The 17241-nt window shown below is 38.6% G+C and overlaps 1 protein-coding gene across 1 annotated transcript in view; it reads right to left on the reverse strand.

Annotated features, from left to right (window-relative positions):
* Positions 1-17241, reverse strand: part of UBE3D (ubiquitin protein ligase E3D) — a 136656-nt gene that overhangs the window by 57526 nt on the left and 61889 nt on the right. Inside the window, exon 8 of the mRNA XM_040983683.1 lies at positions 1401-1539. Coding sequence (XP_040839617.1) covers positions 1401-1539 — 139 coding nt within the window. The remainder of the gene's footprint in view (positions 1-1400; positions 1540-17241) is intronic.

Below are 17241 nucleotides of genomic sequence, written 5' to 3' on the forward strand. Positions count from 1 at the left end.
TTCCCAAAGATAACCACTGCTAAAATTCTTGTATGTCCCTTCATAAAAGTTTGTGGGTCTATATAAACGTTTTGTGATTTTCTATGTTTAATCCACTGAACAGAATTTAAGAAAAATGTAGATTGGTGAAGAGAATTTTAAATCAATCCTGTTTCAAGGCATAAAATAATTATGAATGATCACAAAATAGAGATAATGGCAGGGACAGAGGGTGGCTGGACATTTCAAGGTAGACAGAACCTGAAGTAACAAGAAGTAACAAGAACAGATGTTAAGGCCAGAGACTGAACTTTGAGTGCCCTAGGCCATGCAACAAGAAGAAAGTTAGAAAAGCAACCTATGTAATTCCCAAGAGAGCAGGCTTGTAAATTAAATTCGGGCAGTTGCCTGAGTTAAAATTCACAGGAAAACCTACATGTCTTATTTCACCACATAGCAAAGATGTGCCATGCAGTACACACCCTCCACTAGTAGAACCAACTTGCATTCACTCATTTCCCAGGGATGCAAGTGGTCTTGCTATGAGCATCAAAGGGCTCATGAATATTTCCCATTGTTGTGGGTCACAGCTGGGTTCAATTACAGTCAGTAGCTAAAGGAGCACAACTTCTGCCACTAGTTAACATATTGATTTACACCAGCCACCTCATGTGACTATCAGCTGTTTACAAGGCTAGAGTCCATTTGCTGATCATCCTGCTGGTCAACATACATTAGCGCAGAACTGTAGCAAGAACAAAAATATCTAGGACAGTGGGCAAATGATAGGAGAGGGCAGCGAAATGGTGCTGAATGGAGAGGACACAATTAATGCTCAACATCTACTTAGCAATTGGATTTCAAGCCAGCGGTAAAGGCTCAAAATCCTTGTTCTACAGAGCATAGCTGAGAGAAGGGAAGCGGCATTCACAGGTGCTTTTGCCAGACCTTCTGGCCATTTGTCTGAGGCAGGTAAGGAGACTGGAAGAAACAAACTCTGGGGTTATAGAACCTTGAGTAGTGCCACTCTTATCTAATTGCAGAATCAATTTTGAACTTCTATTTGTTTGTTTATTAAAAAGAAACCAGACAAGGCAATACACACATGATGCTTAGTATTATTATTGTCATTTGAAACTGTTGGTCCCCATGGGCTCGTTTCTGAAGAACAAGTAGCTGAGAAATCAGACTCTAGTAAAGAACACTTCCTGTAGCAGTGCACTTTCTCAGCTATCTCCTCCCAAACAAAGCTGTATACACAGGAGAGAAAACTGAAACAGTTATCTAACCCACCCCGCCTCTTCCTCTCACGGACCCTCTATATCTTAATCACACTTGAGGCCCATATGGGTCTGTAACCCTTTTTGTTTTGTAGTAAATATTAAAATAATCACAATTTTAAAAAAAGAACTATTCCTTACCTGAAAGGAATTCATATGGCGAAGAGAAGGTGGGAGCGTAGCGTTACTCCTTGAGAGTATCAACAGCAGTTCTAAACAAGTGGCACAGGGCAGGGTCAGTGAGTGGACACTGATGTCACTTTCCCATGAGCTGGCAAGCCTGAAACATACCAATATTTGGTACCTTTCATAAACATATCATCATAGATCTTTAAAAAATCTGATATAGATGAAAAGTTACAGTTATTGGAGACAAAATCAATACAAAAAAGAAATTATCATAAAAAATGCACCCAATGAATGTTCAAAACATTTTTATGGTTCCAGTAGTAAAATACAAATGGATTGTGCAATTTCGCAGACTTTCATTTCACTCTCATGATGTAAGAGCAATGGAAAATGAAATCAAATTTGTGCACGACCTGCTAGGAGGATAAGGACAGAACCAATAGCTCCTCAAATGCTTCCCACATTCTATTCCTGCTCTATTTGGTGTATAACTACTATCGTCCCCTTCCATAGGTGTCAAATCTATTTTAGACACCTCTTACAGAATTTCCAGTTTAGTGCCGTCTCAATGTTTTTCTAAATAACCAAATCCCCTGTTAGAAAATTGTGTAGCCATCCCAAGTTATAATATACAGAGAAACAAAGCTGTTTTTGTTTTAAGGAGAAAAGTTGGCAGGACCTGCCTTCACCCTCCAGAGCAGCCCACGAAGCACCTCTGCTACACCCTGTGGAACCTATCTGAAAACCCTTTCATTTGAGATGTCAGGAAACGGAGGACTATGGAAGTCAGGGAACTTATCCAAAAGGAGTCTGAAGTGTAAGATAAGGCTGGATCTAGCATTCTGGTTTTCTGAATCCTTATCTTGCGCTTAGGGTAGAGAGAAAAATCCAGAAAGTGATGGGAAAACACCTAAACAGAGCAGCATAAGTCTTGTTTTGAGCCTTACTATCTACTTGCATATTTCAATTCCTGTCCCATACCAAATTGTATCCCATCACCGTCCGATTTTTTTTAAGATATAAACATACATATGTACATGCATATGTCATATGTATGAGATATATTAAAAGTGTATGTTTATGTTATGTAAGTTGCTGTTTCTACAAACTTGTCTCTGCAAAGCCATCTTTAGCCAAATCAGTAGCAGAAACCAGAAGCTTGAGGAGTGAGCACCACTGGTTGAGGGCATGGCAGATTTAACACTTCGTGTGATTAGTCATGGCAAAAAGTTTAGCTGTATCATCATCAGATTCAAATAAAGTATACTGATACACTTCTGCTGTGAGTGGCAGAGATAACCCTTCTTGAATTAGTTGTCAACTAGCTGGCCTGAAAGAAAACATTGCTTGCTTCCCTAAAAGTAGTCTGGTTTCAGCAAGACATATTTGAGTGCTTTTTCTATGTTCTAAGAATTAATATTTAAGTTGACTATCTCAGTTCTTCTTACTACTTTTGTTCATTGTGAAACACTCTTAATATTTCTCTGGAATACAAGTGAAAATGCTGTTGGCTTTTCAAAACGTTGAACTTTGAAGCTCCAAGCTCACTCTTCACCTCTCTTTCTTTACCTCCCTTTCCTTCTGCCTTCCCAATACACAGTTAATTCCCCTCCTCAGAACAGCATTTCATTGCACACTCTGGATCTGGCAAATATCATTTTCTAAATCTGAACAGCTATTTTATTTCCTACCGAATCGTACTCATTTTGGAAACCTAATTCACAACTCTGGAATATACCACCTTGTTTCTTTAAGTATTAGTTATTTGTCCAATTTATCTTTTATAATGCTCTTACCCAATTAGTATTCTTAGCTAGGTTTGGCTCCATCTTTAATTCTTCCTAGATCAGATATGAGTGGATTCTGCAATTTTGCGGCCTTGTTTGAAAACATAAGAAAGTTGCCTCATTGTGCCTTTATTCAGGTATTACCAACATAAGGGCTAAAAGAAATGGTTAGGGAAGGAGGGAGGCTGGATAAACACAGGCTGGGAAACAGAGTAAGTTCTAGTGTTCCACAGCACAGCAGAGTGACCACAGTTCATAATAAACTCCCATACAGTCTTGATATAAATTAAAAACATGAGCTCAAAAGCTACAAATGAAATGGTGAGGAAAAATGTTAATTACTCTGACTTGATCAGCACATACAGTGTATGTTTATTAAGCTATTGCACCATATGCCATAAGTAAACAATTATTGTTAATCTGGAAACTTTCAAGGAATGCTTAAGAAAATAGAAATGCCAGCTCATCATATTTGATCCTCATATATTGAACACATGGACCAAACTATATCACACTGTGTCTCATAAATATATACAATTAAAAAAATAAAAGATGAGCTAAAATAAAAATTATGATATAAATAAAAAGGCATGCCTTTTGTCACTTACATTTGGGTGCTCAAGAAACAATTTAAGGTTTCAGAATTTATATCCTTGACCCTCACCACCCACAACAGAGCTCACTAAAGCTATTTTTATCCTGAATTGTTTTTAAAGAGTGGTGAAAAGGTTTTTGCTTTTTATGAACTGGATCCCCTCTAGCATAGGCAACTCAACACCACTTGGACTGGAAGTATCTCTTGAGAGTTCATCCATGAATCTCCCTCCCTTTCTCGCTCTTAAAGATTTATTTATTTGAAAGGCAGAATTAGAGCAGGTGAAACAGAGAAAGATCCCTTATCCTTTGGCTCATTTCCCAAATGCATACAATAGTCAGGGCTGTGCCATGCTGAAGCAAGGAGTCAGGGATTTCATTCAGGTCTTCTATAGGGTGGTAAACACCCAAGCATCTGGGTCATCACTCACTGTCTACCGGACACATTAGCACAAAGCTGGTTAGGAAGCAGAGCAACAGAGACTTGGCATCTGGATATGAGATACAGGCATGCTAAGCTTTGGTCTAAGCTATTGTGTCACAGTGACTATCACCATCTGTTTCCTCTGATCTTCATCAGTCTTGTGGATAACACACCCACTCAATCAGGCACCTTGGTTATATTTGTGTCTAATCCTATAGCATCCCTGAACGGCAGGCATAGTTAATATTTTTAAAAAACTTAAAAAAATTTTTTTAATTTATTTGAGAGGGGGGATAGAAAGGAGGAAGTGAGGAGGGTGTGGGGCACTGTTTCATTCCCCAAAGGCCTACAATTGATAAAGCTGAACTGAGTAGGAAACACAATCTAGATCATTCAGGAATGACAAGAATTCAACTACTTGGGGCATCACATTGCCTCCGTGGTACACATTAGCCGGAATCTTCCAAAATTTTACTAGTGTGATTTTTATAATTGGAAACAATGCTATGATGTTGATGCAATTTTTGGTGCAAAGGAATGTTTAAGTTCTGTTTAAGGTTTCAACATGCTGCTAAATGGCTATGGTATGATCTATGAAAACAAACACTTACGCAAGAATTAAGACACATTAGCACTATACTATCTTCTCACTCCCCAGTGAGTAATCTATGACAGGCATGCTAGAGCCTGGCTCCCTGACTGGAAACTGAACGCAACCTGTTCAATGAAACAAACCAACAAAATTTGCACAGAAAGCACACGGTCCATCACATGATGACCACAGTCACAAAGAAGACTCAATTAGTTATGTGTGTTATGCACTCATGTTTCTAGGTAATTATGAACTCTTGCAGGATAAGACCCCAACACTGACATTTTCAATTTAATCCTTAAAATATCTGGTGTTCAGGGCCCAGCATGGTAGCCTAATGGTTGAAGTCCTCCCTCATCTTGCATGTGCCGGGATCCCATATGAGCACCAGATCATATTCTGGCTGCTCCACTTTCACTAATATCCCACTTCCCATCCAGCTCCCTGCTTGTGGCCTGGGAAAGCATAGGAGGACGGACCAAAGCCTTGAGACTCTGCACCCACATGGGAGATCTGAAAAAAAGCTCCTGGCTCCTGGCTTTGGATTGGCTCAGCCCAAGTCGTTGATGCCACTTGGGGAGTGAACCAGCAGATGGAAGATCTTTCTCTCTGTCTCTCCTCCTCTCTGTAAATCTGCTTTTTTAATAAAAATACATAAATCTTTAAAAAAAAAAACCACATATCTGGTGTTCAGCAAGTTTTTCCTCTATTGAAGCTCACAGGTAAAGAATCACTCACAGGCAAAATAGTCACAAATCTACTCAGTGGCAGAACAGAAACTCAAATACAGTCCCTTCCAACTTTTTTCACTGTCCTATAAAAAAGGCAAAATTATTCTATACTTTGTATTTCCATCCAGAAACATTGGAAATATCAAAGGTAAATAATAGGTAAGTATTAGACTTTGAGAAATGATTCATTTAGAAATAATCTGAACAATCTTATTTTTGAAATTAGATAAGTCATCTGAGTCAAACAGAACTGAAATTCCCAATATTCACCCTCACCTTTTTAATTCCCACAGTGTATCTTTCAGTGTATATTGAAAATAACTGTTGAGGAAAGGGAGAACTCTAGGCATGATTTCCCAAAAATGTCAAGTAATGTTTTCACATTGCTTTTTTCAAATCAGGGAGAAGAAAATATAAGGAGAAAGCAAGAAGGGAATAGGGAGAAATGACTTGGCATACTTAAAATTCAGTTGATCCTAAAATAATCACTAGGCTCATTATGAATTTAGCACATGTGTTCACAGAGCAGAGGTGTCATTTGCAACCATCTGCCCAGGGCTCAAGTTCCAATGCAAATGCCACTAATGATATAAGCATTTTAAGGAACAGAGGGCAGGGGTCAGCTCCGTGGCTCAGTGGGTTGGATTGCTACTGTTGACACTGACATCCCACATCAACATGCCAGTCTGAGTCTGGGCTGCTACATTTCCAACCCAGCATTCCTGGTAATGCACCCAGGAAGGCAGACGGAGATGACCAGATTGCTTGGGCCCCTGCACTTGGGCTGGACTCCTGACCCCTGCCTTTGACCTGCTGCAATTGAGGCTGCCTGGGGGAAAGAATAGAGCTTTCTGTCTCTTCCTTTCTCTGTGTTGCTCTGCCTTTCAAATAGCTAAATAAATCTTTTTTTTTTTAATGGAGAATAGAGATTAATTTTAATATTTTCTGCCAAAACATTACAAACTTTTAGTCCTGAATCAATATTCCCCAATCGCAAATCAATAAGGACATTACAAACAAAACACCTAACTAAGCATCAGCTGAAACTTATTTCTATGATTTTTACAGTATTGGGAGAGGAAAGGCTTTCCTTAGAGACCAGAACTGTCATCCAACGACCTCAATCAAGAGACCAAAACGCAAGTAGAGGACACACCAGCCTTATTTCTAAACTTCTGCCTTGACAAAACTCCCTAGAGAAGCACCTATAGTCTATCTATTTTGAAAAAGGTAACAAGAAGAAGGAGAAAGGTCACTTTGTATCCACTTCTGACAAAAATGGTGAAACTGAGAATGAATCAGAACAATCAATATCAAGACAAGAACTTCAGAAATAGAAGGTGAAAAAGTTCCATGAGCAAATATGGAAGTCATGTAATGTTAACACAGATTGAAATACCACACAGAAATGATATAACATCTCTACCCAATTTAAAAATTTAAGAGTACTCCAAAATATTGCATAGAGAAAAATGATATGGAACAAGAACTCAAGATGGAAATACTAAACAAAATCTCATGTCACTTTTATTTTAGTACATGATTTATAAGAAAATCATGTGGAAGATCTAAGAAAGCAAAATGTTGAAATATATCTAGAAACTTAACTTCAAAGCTATAATCATCATATATTTTTTTAACTCAAAATATCAATTACAAAGTAGTACCAGAATCACTATAAACATTCATTTCGGGGTTTGCATGCTGTTATAACAAGTTAATCATTAACTTCTGGCACTGGCATTCCATATGGGCTCTGGCTCAAGTCCTGGCTGCTCCACTTCTGATCCAGCTCCCTACTAATGTGCCTGGGAATTCACGGAAAGATGGCCCAAATTCTTGGTCTCCTGCCTTAAGAAATAGATGGCTCCCGAGTTGGGGACACCTAGAAAGAAGCTCCAGGCTCCTGGCTTCAGATGAACTCAGCTGTAGCAATTGCATCCATTTGGGAAGTGAACCAGTAGATGAAAGAATATTTCTGTCTTGCTCTTCTTTCTTTAAAAATCGGACTTTCAAATAAAAACAAATCTCTAAGAAAACACATCTTAAAATTAACTTGTATAAAATTTTTAAAATTCTTATAAGCTACTCTTAAGAACACCAAACTCAAAAAAACTCTATATCTTTTATGAAAAGCCATATTAATTCCACTATACCTAAATATACACAAACAATAATTCATAGAAACAGATCTTGAAAAAAATGCACATACTATTAGCTGCTTACACATTTCAAAACAGAGTTCAATAAGTAATTAATATCATCCACAAGATAAACTTTCCTTGAAAATCATAGGAGAATAGCCTGAGTATTTTAAATTGTAAATGTCAAAATTCTCTTTCAATTAAAGCGCTCTTGAAAGAAGGAATTTAAGTATTGGATTTCTGCCCATGAAACCTGTAAGTTTGTCAAGGCAATCTTCCCCACATTCCAGAAAGTCTAGATAATGGTAGTGCTTTAAACAAGGTATCAGTAAGGCAATTTCAAAATAAAATGTATCGATGCCCTCACTAACAAAAAAAAAAATGAATCTTGTTTTATAAAGCCTATATTATTGCCAGACAATAGTTACGGAGACCACAGGAATCAGACTGGGAACACTTTCGCTAAATAAAACCCACCCTAGAGCAAACCTGTCAGCAATGTCCTATTTAGAAGTAGGATCAATTACAAAATAATAGAAGCATTGTTCAAATTTTTTTTAATGTTTTAATATAGAACATATCAAATATTCAAAAGTAAGATAAAAAAATGGGTATAATGGATCCCACATACTCCAAATAATCATTCTCACCTGACCAGCTACACTTCACTTAACACCTCCACTCTGGAGGAAATCCCAGACAACATGTGATTGCATGAAGCTATAATTTGATACTTTTACCTAAAAAATGCATTTAAGAGATAGTTAGGGCCCGGCGCGGTGGCGCAAGTGGTTAAAGGTCCTCGCCTTGCATGCCCAGGATCCCATATGGGCGCCGGTTCTAATCCTGGCAGCCCTGCTTCCCTTCCAGCTCCCTGCCTGTGGCCTGGGAAGGCAGTCGAGGATGGCCCAAAGCTTTGGGAACCTGCACCCACGTGGGAGACCCGGAAGAGGCTCCTGGCTTCGGATCGGCATAGTATCGGCCCGTTGCGCTCACTTGGGGAGTGAATCATCGGACGGAAGATCTTCCTCTCTGTCTCTCCTCTCTGTATATCTGCCTTTCCAATGAAAAAATAATAAAAATAAATCTTTAAAAAAAAAAGAGATAGTTAAGATACAATTAATGCATCATAATATGAAAAAATTAACAATCTTTTTTTTGTGGTTTTTTAAAATTTCTTTATTCTTATTGGAAAGACGGATTTCCAGAGAAAAAGAGAAAGATCCTTTATCCTCTGGTTCACCCCCTCAAAAGTCCACAACAGCCACAGCTGCGCCAATTCAAAGCCAGGACCCAGGAGCCTCCTCCAGGCTGCCCATTCAGTGCAGGATGCTAAGGCTTTGGGCCATCCTCCACCGCCTTTTTCAGGCCATAAGCAGGGAACTGGACTGGAAGTGGAGTAGCCAGCACATAAACTAGCACCCATATGAGATGCTGGCACTTGCAGCAGTGTATTAAGTCAACTGAGCTATTGTGTCAGCCCTCCAAATGAACAATTTTCATCAAGTTTATACTGGTATTTAAGTTTCTTCTACTAAGTAATTACTTACAGTTTGATCTAAATAAAGTTAGGAACATATATTGAAACTGATTGATACATCCTTTAAGTCATTGTTAATCTGCATGTATTATTTCACCCATATGAAATATCCAAAAGATGCAAACTCATAAAGATAGAAAACAGATGGGAGGGGGGTTGGAGGAAGGAACTGGAAAGAATGAAGAATGGAGAATGACTGTAAATGGGTATAGATCTTCATTTTAGGCAATAGAAACATTCCAAAATTAGGCAATGGTGGTTGTATGACTTTGTAAATATACTAAAAGTATATAACTATTCATGTATTTTATAAATATAAAAATTATGTCTAGAGCTCTTCCAGGTCTCCCACATGGGTGCAGGGTCCCAAAGCTTTGGGCCGTCCTCAACTGCTTTCCCAGGCCACAAGCAGGGAGCTGGAAGGGAAGCAGGGCTGCCGGGATTAGAACCGGGCCCCTTTTGCCTTTCAAGTAAATAAAATAAATATATATATATATATGTATATATATAAAATCTTAAAATTACAAATAGTGGCAGCTAAAAAACACAATAGAGGACAACAAACTAAAATATAGTGGATTTCAATTCATAAATAAATTTGACAAAAATAAATTAGTTTTAAGTTCTACATGTTTACTCTGCCAGCTCTTATTTTTTAGATGGGCAATGCAATTTTTATATCCTATGATAAGCATAATTTTCTTTAAGACTGTTTAGGACATTTTATGATATTTTAATATGTTCTTCCCTTTCTTAATCCCCTTAATTCTCCCTACTTTTCACATTATCAAGAACTTCCTCTAGCTAGCAGCCTCCTGCTGTCCTTGAGCCAACTGCTCTGGCAATAATATTTCACTATCTAGTGGCTGTCCAAAATGTGCCCCAAAATATTACACTTTGGGTCTCTTCTCATTTTTTTCCCTGTTACAATAATGTTATAATAATATCCTTCCTTAGAAACCTTTATAATCTGGTACTTAAATTTGTATGGGGTAGAGTCTCGGGAGTGTTATTAACAAGTGGAGGGATGCAGGCACTTTCAATTTTAATAGATGTTTACAGAAAGCCTGTGCCAATCAACCCACATTCCCACAGTCAGTCATGAGAGTACTCCCTCACCACATACTTTCAAGAATGAATTAGCAGTTTGAATTTTAGAAATTTGATGTACGTAAAATTATACTGTGCTATTTGGCTTAAAATGTGCCAAATTCGGGTGAATTTGTTTCTTTTCACAATTGTGTTGGCTATGTGGAATGTTTTCTGTGGACTGCTCTTTTTGATTTTTATCTCATTTTGAAATCCTTGCTGAGTTACCAACACAAGTGCTTTTTCATACAATTCCAGAAAGGACGCCACTGGCCTTCCTTATTAGCTCTCGTCTTGTCAACTTGAAAGTGACATTTGACAGTAAATTATAAATGGCAAAACACAATCATTATGATTGGGATCAGAAACTGTTATTATTATTAATATTTCAAAACATGGGAAGTTAAAAATCCTTCCCCTTTTCTTCCATTGGTAGTATGTTTTGCCTAGAAAACTCGAGACTGATGTTATTATGATTCCTTATGAAGGACTACACCACTGTAGTAAAATGAGGAAAATCTGTTGGCGGGTGGAAGCTTGGGAAGAAATCCCAGTCAATATGAAATTGAACTACATAATTCAAAAATTCAATAATTCAAACTACATAATTCAAAAATACCCACAGAAAACAGCTTGTGTGAGAGTTAAGATCATGAAAAATGGGATTAAAAGATAATTGCAGTACAAAGCACTTTGAAATCCAAAGTAATTTTTTAATAACACTTATTTGAAAAGTAGAGTTAGACAGAGAGACGGGGAAGGGGAGGATAAGGAGACAGGGTAAGAGAAAAACTTGACTGGAAGAGCTAAGGTTAAGCAAGGAGCCTCTACCCCCCTCAACTAAGCAGACAATATCAACAAGAAAATCAAAAATACAGACCAGGTACTTGGGCTAGCCTCCACTCTTTTCAAGAGCAAATTTGGGCCCAGCATGTTGACTCATTGGGTAAATCCTTGCCTTGCATGCACTTGGCCCCAAATGAGTAGCAGTGTCCAACTTACTTCACTTCCCATCCAGTTCCCTGCTTGTGGCCTGTAAAAGCAGTAGAGGATGGCCCAAAGTCTTGGGACCCTGCACATACCCGGGAGGCCCAGAAGAGTGCCCTGGCTTTGGATCCACTCAGCTCTGGCCACTGTGGTCATTCAGGTAGTGAATCAGTGGACAGGAGATCTTTCTCTATCTCCTTCTCTGTATGAATCTGCCTTTCCAGTAAAAATAAATAAACCTTAAATAAAACAGATTTTAAAAGAGAGAAGATTAACAGGGAGTTGGACAGAAATGGAGTTGCAGGGATTCCAATGGGATCCCATGTGGAATTCAGAATTGTAAATGGTAACTTAACTTGTGGCACCACAACAATGACCTCAAGCAGATTTTTTGGTAGTTTTTTATTGTTGTTGTTGTTAGCCAAAATACATATATCCTATGAACTTTTTAAGACCTCCTACATTATAAAACATATATAGACAAATGGAAACATACACTTGATAATATTAAAAATGTCAAATATCTCAAATTTTTAATTTTAATATGATGCAAGTAAAATTTGAATACAAAGTGTTTTTTTTTTCAAAATTAGATATATATTATATGATAACATGAATACATATTAAAATGATGAAAAAGAAAGCTGATGAGATGGCTTTTCAGATATTACCACATATAATAAAGACAGTAAAACCAATTTGATGTGTATTGGTATAGAGTAGAGCAAAAAAATCAGTGGATCACCAGAGAAAATCCAAAAATGACACTGGTGAGTTACTATGATATTTATTCATTATACACTGTGTCCAAATTTGATGAGAGTTATATGGATCATTTATTAACACAAGTAGTTCAAATAACTTGAAGAAAATAAATTTAAAAACCACCTATTCCATATTCAACACTATTCCAAATTCCTATTCCAAATTCAAGATGTATTAAATGGATCAATGTAAAAATTAAGTCAACAAAGAAATCCTTAATAAAAGTTGTGCAGTTTTAAAAAACTATATTTAAAAAATAAAATTTTTAGGAGAATCAAGATGGCGGAATAGGTAAAGACACGTTAAATCAGACGGAGAAACATTTAATCTGGATGAAGCAGAGAGGACATATTTCAGGAAATACGAAAGGACAGAACAACAGCAGAGGGGTACCTGGAGACTGACAGACACAGGAAAGCAGTGGGCACAGCAGTGTGGTGTTGCAGTGAACGATGCTCCAGCATGGCGATCTGAACTCCACCAGCAGCCGGAACTCCACCAGCAACCAGGTGGGAAGGGACTTTCACTGGGAGCTTGGGAGGTGAACCCAGACAAAGTACTGTCCATCCTGATGGTCCATTTGATTTGACCAGGAGCAGAGACAGAGCAGCAAACCTCAGGCAGTGGGAGAACAGAGTGAATTTCATAGCCCAGTCAGCCCCCTAGAGCTGAATTGAGCGCCATTGTGCCTAAGAAGGAAAGGGCAAGGGAATGTACAGAGCATGCTCTGAGCAGGGAGTGTGCTCATTTCTGAATTGGCGAACTGCAACGACATGGCGTTCTACGGGTTCCATCCGGGGCATGTCTGGGTAGCCCTCAGATCTGACGGCCAGCAGATCAAGAACTGTTGTGGTAGCACGTTGGGCACCATTTTGTGCACTGTGGCAATAGCTTTGAGACTGCAGGGGACAACAGTGAACTGCGCATGTGCTGAGCTCGCGAGAACTTGCTGAGGTCTCACAGGAAAATAATACCGACTGTGACATTGTACCGGTCAAAATAGGTCCGTGTGGCACCCAGACGTAACGTCCAATAGGTTCCAACAGGATCAGCGCCACCAACAACCTAACTAGATAGGACACTTGGTGTCTCTCTAATCCTGGAACCCACTCCAACCAGAAGAGGGAGAAAGGTTGCAGAGACAACGGTGCAGCCTCAGCATGGTCTCACAGGAGGTGGAGAGTGGTGAGCCAAGAGCTGGGGCTGTGGAGACCACAGTGGATATCTGACATAGGAACCCAGATCTGGAAAAGTTGTGTGCCAACTGCAATAAGTAAAATCGCATTGTAGACCGGTGGGTGACACAGCTTAGAAACCTCCCCCCAAGAAGAAGACTCTGCTAACCAGAAGTACAATGATCAAGAGCAAAAGAAGAGACAAAAGCACAATGAATATTACTGAAAACTCCCCTGCAAAGGAGCAAAACCCTATGCCAACCTCAGAGTTAACTGAGGAAGACATCGAGAAAATGGGGGACACAGACTCCATAAGACTCATTTTGAAGATTCTGGTCAAAAATGAGAAGCTCATGCAAGAGTTCAAAGAATTTAAGGAAGCAGTAAAGCAAATCAAGGCTGGTATATCAGAAATTAAGAACACAGTAGAGCAAATTACAAGTACAGTGGAGAGTCTCCAAAATAGAATGAAGCAAGCAGAAGAAAAAATCTCAAAATTGGCAGATATCTCCTGTCACCAGGGGGAAGCAAACAAAAAGCTGGAAGCAGAGCTTGATCAGGCCAAAAAAAGTATTCAAGAATTGAAAGACACTATTAAGAGGCCAAATATAAGAGTTATGGGAGTCCCGGAAGGTGCAGAAAGAGAAAATGAGTTTGCAAGTGTATTTAATGAAACAATCAAGGAAAATTTCCCTAATCTGGAGAAAGAATTGGGAAACAAGATCCAGGAGGGACATAGAACTCCTAACAGGCTTGATCAAAAGCGATCTTCACCAAGACATATGATTATCAAACTCTCTTCAATTGAACATAAGGAAAAGATCCTTAAATGTGCACGTGAAAAACATCAATTGACTTGTAAAGGAATGCAAATTAAGCTCACAGAACATCTCTCACAGGAAACTCTACAAGCAAGAAGACAATGGAGTGACATATTCCAGATTCTAAAGAAAAAATTGTTGGCCTAGGATAACATACCCAGCAAAGCTTTCTTTCATCTTTGAAAATGAAATAAAATTCTTTCAGAGTAAAGAAAAGCTAAAAGAATTTGCCTCTTCCAAACCTGCCCTACAAATGATACTTCAAGATGTTCTCTTGACAGAGAAGAGGAATAGCATCTACCAAAACCAAAGGCAAACGGAAAGAACATCCCAGTAGAATGACAACAGAAGACTAAACCAGTGAACAACCCATTCCTAAAATGACAGGACCAAATGTATATGTACATTTCACTCTGAATGTAAATTGCTTAAGCTCAATCAAACATCATAGATTAGTAGACTGGACTAAGAAACAAAACCCATCTGTTTATTGTCTGGAGGAAACAAACTCCAACAAAGATCAGCAGAGACTCTATCACATGGGTTTTGTTGTTTTCTGTTGGTTTCATCTCTTCGGGACACTTTCTTCTGACTGGATCATTTAATGACTTGTAGATCATACAGTGGCATCATTTTCGTCAAGAAGGTTCTTGATTTTCATTTCTTCAGCTACACGTTGGACATTTAATGGCATGTTGTTTAACTTCTTGGTGTTGTTAATTTCTTTTTTCTCTCGGATGTTGATTTTGTTTTGTGGCTCTTCACTTAAGGGAAGGTATAGTAGTTGTGTAATGGAAATTGTCATATCTAGAAACATGTCATTTAACTTCATGGTATTGTGAATTTCTATTTTTCTTTCTATTGTTGATTTTGTATCATAACTTTTCATTTAAGGAATGTACAGTAGTTATGTAATGGAGACTAATAACCAGATGTGAGGATGCAGTGTGGTATGCATTTCTGTTTCCAAAGATAGACTTACAGTGAAACTGTTTATATTATATTTTGACAATAGGATTCTGGACTCTCTGCCATTGTCCATGCCCGCAATGATGAACATATGACTGAGTATGAAGAGCTATGTGTTAGTGATGATATGGAGGAACTAGTGGAGGGGGAGAGGGAATTGGGGAGGGAATAAGGGAATATTGAACTGTGTCATAAAATGATTGCAATAATAAAATGTGAAAAAAAAAGAAATAAAATTTTTAAATAGCAACCAGAGGAAAGAAACCCTATAACAGAACTCCTATAATTTCAAGTTTAAAAAACAGGGAGGATCTAGCATGGTAGCCTTGTGGCTAAAAGTTCTTGCACTGCACACTCCAGGATCTCATAGGGGCACTGGTTCTAATCCCAGTGGCCCCATTCCCATCCAGCTCCCTGCTTGTGGCCTGGGAAAGCAGTTGAGGATGGCACAAAGCCGTGGGACCCTGCACCCATGTGAAAGACCAAGAAGAAGCTCCAGGTTCCTAGCTTCACATTGGTTCAATTCCAACTGTCGTAGCCATTTGGGGAGTGAATCACCAGATGGAAGATCTTCTTCTCTGTCTCTCCTCCTCTCCATATATCTGACTTTCCAGTAAAAATAATTAAATCTTAAAAAAAAAAAGTGGGGGGGAGACAGAAGTAGATTTTTTTAATACACTTTCAGGTAGTGGTTTCGTAACCACTTGAAGAGCATGAATTTCTACGGCAATGATTCTCTAAAAACACCATTCACATTTACAAAGAAATGTGAATGTGAATGGGGTTTTCTGAGATCACCTTACTCTCCAAAGTCCTTCATGCCTTTCTTTTACTTAAATGGAAACTTACAATGTAGCTTTTTTTTTTAATCTTTCATTCAGTTGATTACTTTAACATCCATGGATCCTTGAGTAATGACCACTGTATTTCAGTTAAAATCTATTTTGTGAATGCACCATTTGGATAAAACAATAGAAACAGCTTCATTTTGAACTAGCTTCTAATAATATCTATGTTAACAGCATATCAATCAATATAACTACTTAAGAAAAGTTCCCAAAGAGAAGATTTCCTGGCACATATTTTCATCACATTGCATTACTGAAGAAAATCAGCTAAAAAGGAGGATGGGAAATGCACTTTCAATTCTTCAATCACTCTTCTGTGCAAGTGGAAGTCAAAGTAACAGTTGGGACATAATAAATTAGCTCCATTCTAATAACATCCTCATAAATCAGCTTTACACTTGGCACCCTTCCACTCCTTCTCCCATCAGAGCCAACTCAGCTGACACTGTCATTAATTGGCATCACCCACTCTGTCCCATAATATAAGTGCTTTGTCAATGTGGTTATAAAGTGTTTAGGATGCAAAAGACAAAAATTCAAGAGTTGAAGATGTTTTATTTCATAGCTCTGAATTTCTTGATTTTCTGCTAGAGAAACATTTAAATACATATCAGTGAATGGCATTATAGATGGTAATATTATTGGTATGGATAAAATGAGATTAATCAGTGAATATTTTATTCACAAACATTTTATTGGCAGCTATCATATTTGGAGGTTGCTAAGATGTTTCCTTCTCTAATTTTTTAGACCAGGTATAATTAATACATTTTTATCACCTTTAAATTAACATTGGTTGGGGCCCGGCGCGGTGGCGCAAGTGGTTAAGTCCTCGCCTTGCACGCCCGGGATCCCATATGGGCGCCGGTTCTAATCCCGGCAGCCCCGCTTCCCTTCCAGCTCCCTGCCTGTGGCCCGGGAAAGCAGTCAAGGACGGCCCAAAGCTTTGGGACCCTGCGCCCCTGTGGGAGACCCGGAGGAGGCTCCTGGCTTCGGATCGGCATAGCACTGGCCGTTGCGGCTCACTTGGGGAGTGAATCATCGGACGGAAGATCTTCCTCTCTGTCTCTCCTCTCTGTATATCCGCCTTTCCAATAAAAAAATAATAAAAATAAAACTTTAAATTAACATTGGTTGGTAATGACTACCTTCAGGTTGACGGTGAAAAATGTATCTGGTCTTAGCAGAAAAGAGGGATTTATTTATTTTTACTGGAAAGTCAGATAGAGAAGGGAGAAAGAGAAAGATCTTCCTGCTGCTGGTTCACTCTCTACATGGCCCCAAGGCTTTGGGCCATCCTATTGCTTCCCAGTTCACAAGCAGGGAGCTGGATAGGAAGTAGAGCATCTGAAACATGAACTGGCACCTATAAAGGGTTCCAGCAGTT

Source organism: Ochotona curzoniae, unplaced genomic scaffold (assembly GCF_017591425.1).
Source record: "Ochotona curzoniae isolate NIBS_2020 unplaced genomic scaffold, NIBS_Ocur_1.0 contig_3819, whole genome shotgun sequence".
NCBI classification, from domain to species: domain Eukaryota; kingdom Metazoa; phylum Chordata; class Mammalia; order Lagomorpha; family Ochotonidae; genus Ochotona; species Ochotona curzoniae.